The sequence below is a fragment of the Zonotrichia albicollis genome, chromosome 3 (genome assembly GCF_047830755.1).
Source record: "Zonotrichia albicollis isolate bZonAlb1 chromosome 3, bZonAlb1.hap1, whole genome shotgun sequence".
NCBI classification, from domain to species: domain Eukaryota; kingdom Metazoa; phylum Chordata; class Aves; order Passeriformes; family Passerellidae; genus Zonotrichia; species Zonotrichia albicollis.
In genome coordinates this window covers 10,312,236-10,322,045 of record NC_133821.1, presented here as the reverse complement: position 1 = coordinate 10,322,045, position 9,810 = coordinate 10,312,236, and the positions used below count along the sequence as shown (strand labels likewise).

The 9,810-nt window shown below is 42.6% G+C and overlaps 1 protein-coding gene across 3 annotated transcripts in view; it reads right to left on the bottom strand.

The window, feature by feature from the left end:
- Positions 1–9,810, bottom strand: part of XPO1 (exportin 1) — a 36,664-nt gene continuing 26,854 nt past the window's right edge. For all 3 annotated transcript variants that reach the window (XM_074536636.1, XM_074536637.1, XM_074536638.1), the window contains 11 exons: positions 9,648–9,804; positions 9,378–9,541; positions 8,681–8,815; positions 7,640–7,823; positions 6,417–6,523; positions 5,867–6,061; positions 5,260–5,428; positions 4,368–4,502; positions 4,095–4,254; positions 3,904–4,000; positions 1–3,167 (listed from right to left, as the gene is read on the bottom strand). In XM_074536636.1, the coding sequence (XP_074392737.1) occupies positions 3,021–3,167; positions 3,904–4,000; positions 4,095–4,254; positions 4,368–4,502; positions 5,260–5,428; positions 5,867–6,061; positions 6,417–6,523; positions 7,640–7,823; positions 8,681–8,815; positions 9,378–9,541; positions 9,648–9,804 (1,650 nt within the window). In that variant the 3' untranslated portion in view covers positions 1–3,020. The remainder of the gene's footprint in view (positions 3,168–3,903; positions 4,001–4,094; positions 4,255–4,367; positions 4,503–5,259; positions 5,429–5,866; positions 6,062–6,416; positions 6,524–7,639; positions 7,824–8,680; positions 8,816–9,377; positions 9,542–9,647; positions 9,805–9,810) is intronic.

Sequence of the window (9,810 nt, the reverse complement as noted above, 5' to 3'; positions counted from 1 at the left end):
TTTTGATTTACAGAGTGTGCATTAGAACTAGAACTTTCTCAGATGTACATTATCTTTTATTTTTTTTTTTCACATTCAGGATAACTGCACTAGAAATATGCACACACACCAGTCAAATCTTTAATGGTATCCAGAACTCCACAGAAGCTGCATTTTTATAGCAGCTGCAGAGATCAGGGAAAGGCACCAATTATCTTAAGAGAACAAGACAAGACCACAGTTAAATTTTTAGATCTAAAAGGGAAGCAAAACCTAAGATTAGAATGTTGTTACTCGAGAACTCTGAAGGTATCAAAATAACCAAACAACTCTTTGAATCAACATAAAAAATACATTTTGGGTTTGTTGTTTGCGAGTTTAGGTCACATTTAAATTTCAGTGAACAACCAGACCACGAAGCTCAGCCTAACTCCAGCCTTGAAGGGAGGAAGGTGCACAAACACAGATGTGTGTGTGTTTCTGTTCAGAGCACAGACACATGAGTGCATTTCTGTTCAGAGCACACACGTGTGTATTTCTGTTCAGAGCACACACGTGTGTGTATTTCTGTTCAGAGCAGACACACACGTGTGCATTTCTGTTCAGAGCAGACACACACGTGTGCATTTCTGTTCAGAGCAGACACACACGTGTGCATTTCTGTTCAGAGTACACATGCATGTGTATTTCTGTTCAGAGTACACACACACGTGTGTATTTCTGTTCAGAGCACACACACACGTGTGCATTTCTGTTCAGAGCACACACACACGTGTGCATTTCTGTTCAGAGCACACACACACGTGTGCATTTCTGTTCAGAGCACACACACACGTGTGCATTTCTGTTCAGAGTACACATGCATGTGTATTTCTGTTCAGAGCACACACATGTGCATTTCTGTTCAGAGCACACACACACACGTGTGTATTTCTGTTCAGAACCAACTCAGCCTTGAGCTCCGTGACTCACGGGCTGTGATCTGCCATCCCTCTGTTGCTGGGGTTCATTTCCATTTCAATCACCTTCTCTGCCCTGCACAGCTCTGGCTGAGCTGGAGCTCTGCTGCTGCTCTCCAGCCACTCCATGTCCCTGACAGGACCTCAAGGGCTGCACTGTAACGTGCCCAATAGAGGCAATGCTGCCCTGAGGTGGAGCAGCAGGCTCCAGGCTGATGGAAGCCATGAAGCAGCCGGACCTGGGAGCTCTAAGGAGAGTAAGGAACGGGTCTGGAGCTGTGGCAGTGCTTTGGGAGGCTGCAGGCAGTCCCAGCCATGGGGTCTCCGGGGTCTCCAGGCAGTGCCAGCTCAGTGCCACTGCCCAAGGAGCAGCTGAGCTCTGCCAGGGCTGAGCACAGGAAGGAGCAGGAGATGCTCCCAGACACAGAGGGTCAGAGCCCGGCCTGGAAACACCCTGGGCACAGCTACATCCTACAGGAACATCACTAACTCATGCACTTCTACTCCAAAGGAACACACAGCACAAAGCTACCAACTACAGCCCCCGAGGGGCACACAACACACAGCCCAGCCTGCCTGGCCCCGGGACGGCTCTGACAACGGCTACACCTCACCCCAATAGCCTGGAGACCAAATCCATGGAGAAACCTGGGGACAGCTCGACACAGACTGCTAGAGAACAGAGACAAGACACGACAGAGGGGGAAGCCAAGACTCTACACACCCTTAGTGTTCATACTGCTTCATTTATCTGTGAAAATCATTTAACTACAAAACTGTAGGTAGAAAAATAACCGTAGATCTTGTCTACACATGTTATTAACATGGACTATTATTAACTGTTTAGTCAAGATACAGTGCAATACCTCTTTGAAATAAATTGCAAAGAGTCCAGAGAGAGAAAGAGCAAGAGTACCTCATTCCTGGCATTTGATAGTAACGTGGTACGGAGTAGTTATCCACGGAGGTAAGTCAGAACAGCTACTGTACTTCCAAATGGAACCCAACTTAGTTTGTGGTAACTTCAAGCACAACCAAAGTCCTTGAGATGAGGCAAGCCAGAAGCAACAGTTATCTAGACCTCAAGGAGCTTTTCCTACACCTTCAAATACAAATCTTAAATATGATCACAGCATTTTCATCCAATAAAAGAATAAGCCAAAGAAAGAAAAATAAATGTAAACCAAGTTTATTTTGCTCTTAAGTAGTGTTCTTTAAGCACTACAGCATGGTAAACAATGTAAATTAGTATAAGTCATCTCAAAAGCCAGTTTTTTTTTTTTTTATTTTATGAGTTGTTAAAAAGATGCAGCCTATTCTAACAGGATAAATATTTTAACCATTTCACTTCGAGTTAATGAAGGCTCACAAATGAGCAACACTCCTCATTGAGGAAAACAAAAAGCTGTTGTCGACAAAGCGACAGCACACACACAAAAACAAAAGAACTGTGTAAAAATAACTAACTGTACTGTGTTCCCATACTCTTTAGAAGTTGCTTTACAATGGGATGATATGCACATGATCTTGCTGCAAACTTGCCATACAACTTGCAAATACACGTAGCCTATAGCCTTACCACTCAGTCCAGAAAGCTGCTAACTGATCAGAACAAACGCAGCACTAGAATCCTCTGCTGAACAATTAATTAATTCTGTCTGCTTTACTCTTTACCTTTTCTCCTAGACTGCAGGACAGACTAGAAAGAAAATGACTCCGAATTAAAAATCGATACTCTGACAGGAAATTGTATTATTTTGCAATATAGTCTTTTACAAGTTACGCTTTGCCTATTTTCCCCTTAGCCACAAAATGGGCATGAAGTAATTACTTTGAAAATGCCTTAATTTTCAACTTCATGCAAATCTAAATAAAGATGACCAAACAAAAGCTTAAACAATGGAAGGATATTTCACAGAAAATTTCTTATACAAAAAACACATAAGAAAAAGGGCCACTAGGTGACATTTTAATTTACAAATTGGCATCATTTTGGTCAACAAATATCCAAGTGCTGTTTTCTTCTATCACAACAAAGTAGCTGTACAGAAAGAAAACTGCAAAACTTGTTTTATTTTTGTTTTAATCGCACATCTCCTCGGGAATTTCATGTGGATTAAGGATGCCAGGTACAGACATCTGAAGTTTATGCTTCTCCTCCTGAGCCTGCCGAAGGGCTGTTTCTCTCTCCTCCAAGAACAAGTCTGATGTGTCTTCACCTGCAAATTCCTGGGATAATTCACACAGAAACATCAGTTTGTTGTCAAGTGCTTAAGGCAGAGTAATAGCGTCCAAAATTACACAGGGAACATCTTCCCTTCCTGTTCCCTGACAGGCTGCTTGCATGGCTTTCTGTTCCTAAGGTCACAACCAATGTAAAGCAATGTTTAAAGATATTCACTGTGTCACAGAATGGGATGCCAAACCCAGCAGCTGGAGTCTATCCCCATTAAAGCAGAATCACTGCAATTCTGAAATACCTGACAATTGCAATCTCAAAACTGACTAACAAACTATTTCCTGCAATTTTATCATTCCAGCATCCTTAGAAAAAAATAAAGGCATAGCATTACTGTAGTGAATTTCAAAACTGGTCCCAATTCCAAGTAGAATGAAAAAAATCTGGTTAAAAACAGATTTCCCATTAGATTAAACTGAAAACTAGAAACTTATTTCCCATTAGATTTAGTTTTGCAGTTGTCCTATGACATAGGGATTGTGTACACAATGTAGAACACAAGCAATGATGTTCAAACCCAATTTGTAAGTGAAATCCCAGTGAAACAGGTTCCATGAACACTACTCAGTCACACAAGCCACTGGACAGAGTTCTCACTGCATTTTAAAAAGATGTAAAATAACTTCTATTCTCAAACAAGCACTAACTCCACACTGTCTAAAGCTTTCCAACAACATCCTGCTGAGAATTACTTTTAATTTCTTGAGAAAAGCATGCCCAACACACCTTGATTTGGACCAGGAAATCCCTTAGGTGTTCCTTGAAGGCAGGAATATCCTGGTTTAAACTGAAGAGCCCTGTTACGAACAGCTTCACCTGGGCACTAACAGCAAACACAGCAGTTAGAATAGAAACTGAAATAAAGTTTCAAGAAATAAAAACCCACCAGAAGCAAGAATGAATCACGGCACACTTACTCTTGCAGGTGAGGAAATGCAGATTTGAGGAGATTAGCCACATACTCCTGAATAAACATTTGGTTGTTCACTGGGCTGCCAGGGTTTAAAGGAGTACTGATCTTTCCCTCTTCCACCAAGTTGAACATGTAGGCGAGGATTGAGGCATGCATTGTCAAACCTGCAGACCAAAGGCACACACGGGCAGCTGTTACTGAGCAGCAGCTGTTACTCAGACAGGATGTGAGCCATGATGTGCTGCTCAGGGGGCTTTGAAGCAGGGGCCCTGCTCACCTGCAGTGTGGGAGGTGTCTGTGACCACGGAGAAGATGTGCTGCAGGATGTCACAGAAATAGGTCTGGTAGAAGCTCTGGGCAGCCGTCTCCTCCTGCGCCACGTTCTGCAGCAGGGTGTACAGGATCTGCAGGCCTGCAGACAGCCATGGACAGTGACCAGCAGAGCAATATCCAACAGCTGGGAGGTTCTGGCCTTCTCCCAAGCCCAAGAAACCCCAATGGGCAGCAGGATGCCCACACGTGAGGGGTTTGTGAGGCACTGCCCAGACTGGCACTAGAGGGCACTGCTCCCAGACATGCCACGCCCCTCTGGCTTCATTATACTTCATTAGCATATCATTAGCATAAAGAGCCAATCACACTTCTTGATGAGCAAAATCCTCTATCCAGACAAATGTTGGCTATTTAAACAGGGAAAGAAGCTCTGGGCAGCCATCTCCCAGAGCTTAAAACAGGGAAAAGATGTCTCAATGTTTAGATTTAAATGGAAACTTCAATTATTTTACTTGGTGAAATTCTACTGAAAAACATCCTTTCTCCCCATCCCCAAATGCCTGTAAGAATCATTGGCTCCACAGTTTTTTGTGGTACCATTTTAGGCTGCTGCTTAAAATGTTCAGCCATTTCAGAAGAGTGCCAATGCCCAGGTGGCAAAGAAAGCAAGAAGAAACTGTAACAGGGCTCTCTTCCAGCTACAGGAATAACAACAACCAAACATCCCAGCCCATCCATGGATCCCTGGCTGACACCTCGGAGCTGAGACAGGAATTCTATCCTTGTACAAATGCAGAATCATGTAAACAACATACTAAACTTGATTAAAGTAAAGGAAGAAAAAGAACAGCATTCTATCAGAAAATCTCTGATCTGTATTAAACACTTCCATTTACCTGTATCTGCAACGTTTCTCATTGTGTGTTTGAAAGCCCAAATAATAGAATCCAGGACAAGTTTGAACTGTGCAGGTGGAATGGCCAGGAAGGCTGGGAAGCAGTGAGAATTTACAGCTTGAAGTAGCAAGAAGAAGTTTGTTCTATGTTCAGGATATTCTTCAAAGTCCTAGAAGGGAAAGGGGAAAAAAGCCAAGTCTCCTTAAGTTCCATCATAGCATCTTCCATTAAACAGAGCAAGTCAGTGCATAGTGCACATTTAGTGAGGAAACACTGGACTGAGCAGTAGTGGTGCTCTTACACTTGAAATACTTATCAATTTTAGCACTTTGTCCTACACTGACATTTGACTTCTGCCTGCAGAAGTGCAGCACTCCAAGGCCCCAGAAAAATGACTAATGGCTTAAATCAAGAGCTAACCAGAGAAATTTAAAGCAATTTAAGATACCTAACTAGACAGCTCAGCTATAAAACAATCACATTCATCTGAGCAGAAATGTTGTCAAGTGCTACAAACGTGCTCTGCGACTGGAAAAAACTTATAAATCCCGAGATCCCAGTGATATTCAGAGAGAGATGCCCCATCCCAGGTTTCTAACATGAATACCTTGTTGATCATGTTTAATGTGCACTCAAAGACAGCATCGAAGATCTGAGGTATTTCAGCAGTGATGTGTCCCCCCAGCTTGTTGACGATGATGGCCATGGTGCTGAGCACCTCGGGCTCGCGCGCCGCCGGCACGTTCCGCTGGTAATCGATGAGAACTGCATCCAACAACGGAGGAACAAAGTTCTCAGCTACCTGGGTGCAAGAGTGAGCCAGGTTAGAGCAGAGCAGCTGCTGGGCACAGACTCAAGCACAGTCAGCAGCCAAGTTAGTTCCTCCTTCAGTTACAGGTGACACTTCTCCTCTGGAAGTTGAGGTTTCCATCCTCTGTCTCCATCTTAAACCTCCCTGTCTCCCTTTATGATTACTCCCAGCTAAAATCAACTGAAGTGTCTCAAGCACTGCTCAGGCTTACCTCTGCTAATTCCCCTTCCTCCATTATATTTTACACACCTCCTGAAGCAAGTTCCTGTGACCAACAACTGAACACAAAGCAGGGCTCTTCCCAATTCTGCCTTAGAGGTTATTTGTATAAAATGCATCCACTTACCATCTGCGGATCATTGGACCTGCTCACCCAGCCAGAAATTAATTTTAAAGTTTCCCTTTTTACAGTCCTCATACTTCTAATCAAGGGCTGCTTTGTTACCATTTCACCTGGAAAATTTTAAAGCTTCAGTTAATTGTGTGAGGTGCCAAAATACCCCAAATCAAACAAAAAAACCAAAACAAACAAACCCAACCAAAGAAACAAAAAAAAAAAAACCAAAAAAAAAACCAGAACAAAACAAACACCATAAAAAGACCCCCACCAAATTAACTTGATATTAACAAACTAGAGAATACTTGATTGTTATATCTGTACGATATTAAAGACTATTAAAGACTTTCTTTGTCGTTAATCTTTGCCAGTTGTAAAAACATTCTGATGCAATCACAGCAGTTGCTGCTCCAGGAGCTCACCAAGCCCTCAGCCCCAGCAACTGCTCCCTCAACTTCAGCGTGTCTGGCAATGATGAATCCTGGCCATTAGATCAGCTGAATGAAAAGCCATGGATTTCTGTGCCAGTTCTACCCTGACTTCCGAGCAGCCACTTCAAGGTGAAGCAGCTGTGCAGTTCCCAAGCTGCACTGAACATTCCAGTGGCCAGGTACATGCTGTGCACTGGCCAGAAAACTGGCACAGAATTCAGCAAGTGACTCATCTCATCCTGTAATGGGCTACTGCATTCAGCACATTCTGCTGACATGCCACAGGCCCTAGGTTAGCTGGTAAAAGTAAGGGAGCTAATTGAGAATTCCTCCTGTGATTGCAAGCCTGCTTCACCAGGACTTTCAGGCATCTTCACTCATTACGTCTCTGCAAGACAGCCTTGGAGCAGCACACTCTCATCCCAAAGCCTGCTGACATTTTCTGAAGCAATGAACAAGATCCTATTTACAGACAGTCCTTTAATACTGAAAACCAGAGCAAGCTAAAAGAACACAGGCTACCTACACTGCATCTCAGCAAGATGCTTATCAATTCTAATGAGCAGCCCTGGTGCTCTGCATTCTCCTAAACTTGATCATTTATAGAGGTTTCTTCCTCCCTCTAAAGCTGGGAGCTCTTTATTTGAATACAACATCTGTTAACAAGCAAGATTCAAGTGAGCACTTTCAGTCCTTCCCCACTCTCTCAGAGGGTAGAATGAATTTAACTGGGATGTACTCTGGAACCCAAAGGCAGACACTGCTAAACCCCATTTTCAGAGAGAACATGGCATTTCTTACCATTAGCCTGAATAGCTGCAGAAATATTTTCACTTAGGCACTTGTACACATTCAGCATATCTAAATAAATTCTTCCAAGCTGAATCACAAAGGGGTGGCCAACTGCTTTACATGCTCGTACATTGGTTTTCAGAATGCTACCAAGCTGCTTAACTGTCTCAGGATCCTTTAGAATATCAACATTCTGTGAAAAAAATTAGAGTTCATCTTCATTAGAGAACACAACCACCCTTTGGCTTGCAATATAAAAGCCTAAGCTTAAACAATTTATTTTATACACTGCCTTAAAGAACAGATCACTCAAAATTTAGGGACTTTCTATAGAGATCCTGCAGTTTATTTCATGGCAACAGAGTCAGGATAAAGCTCCATTTCATTCTGCTTTTCCACAGAATTATTTGCTGCAGTGCTGCAAGCATTACTCCAGTTAGAGGAAAAACTAAGGAGATTAGGAAGTTGAAAACAGATAGAAGGGGTCCAATGGAAACACTTTCCAATGGAAACACAGTATGTTCTTGGGAGAAGTCAGGTAGGAAAAGTAACTCAAGCTTGCTTAAGGTTCAGGCCCTTCATTAGATTTAAGTGCAAATGGATTGTCTCTTGTGAAGTGCAAGACTGTTGTTCTTTAATGTGCACATATAAAAGTATTTTCAGAAGACTGAAAGAAACAGAAGATAAAGTAAGAAAAGATTCTCTTTAAGAGAATGCTGGGAGCAGAAAGGAAGAACAGGGAACAGTATTTTTAGCATTTTAACTTTTCTGTTACCCAAAAGCCAAGTGAAAGGGAGGCAGAAAAAACTACTGAAGTTCTGTACAGTAACAGACTGTACTTTAAATCAAATTTAAACAGGTATTTATTTTGTCATTTAAGTCTCCTCTCCCAAAACAACACCTCCATTGTCACATCAATCTCTCTCAGCCATCATGCAATGTAGTCCAGCCCAACTCTGTGCACTCATGTAAAAATTCAGCCAGGGGAGGGCACGCATTGAGCAGGGTTTTTGAGCTGAGCACTGAACACACTGAAATGCAAGAGCTCACCTTTGTTGCCTGCTGAATGATGCTGTCCCACACCTGGTTGGGCAGCAACATGTACTTTTCTATCAGGTGCTCCTGCACACTCTGGTCTGTCTGTGCCCCAATCATGTATCCAACTGCTTCGTAAAACGTGTGCACCTGAGGGGAGCAGCAACACCACAAGCAGCAAGGTCAGAAAGGACTGAGGGAAAGCTCAGCTCCACCAGATATGTTTGAACTGTGCACTGGCTCCCATCAACTCTGGAAGTATCTTCCTCCAGGTGCCAGATCCACTCTGCATGAAGTTTCTGTGCATTCAGTGTGCAGGTGCACACTGCTCCTTTTTTGGAAAACATTGGATTTTCCATTTTCCCTTTTTGGATTGTTCCTCCCTCCCTCCTTCCCAAATACAAGGGCTGTAGGTATAAACTGTTAGAGAAGGATATTGCTCTTTCCCAAAGCAGAATCACCAAGTTAAACAGTGTCTTCTTGGAGACATTCCAGAAATCAAAATTCCAACTAAATGCACTTTAATTCTCCTTCCAAACATTCCAAATGACATCTCAGCTATGCATCTTGATCATGGCATTCATACCCTGCCACTGTCCCTAACAAAAACTGAAGAATATAATTCAACCCTTGCAAAACACCCCCACATTTCAACAGGAAGGAACTGTGCATTAATCTTCAGGAGTTATCCCCAACCCCAAACAGAACCTACCTGTTGTGGCTGAAGGTCACAGATGATTGTGTTAATATTGTTCAGGATTTCATCAATAAATGGCATAACCTCTCCCACCTGAACCTGGACAAAGTGTCGGCGGCATTTTTGTGCTATTTTTATGAAGGTATCACAAGCCATGTCCTGGACACCATCGTGGGTTTCTAAATGAAATTCAGGTAGTTACTCTTTTGTATCTTTTCCCCTCCACATATAGGCATCTTTTTTTTTTAATAATTAAAACAGCAAATTAAAAAAGCAGATAATTACCATGCATAAATTCAAACAGCTTGTTGACTACTGTCTTCAAAAATTTCCAGTGGGCTCTCAAAAACCGTGGGTATTGACCTACTATATACATTATATTTGATGCAATAATGGCTTTGTTGTCCTTCCCTCGCTTTTGTTCGCAGAGTCCCAGGAGATCCTACAA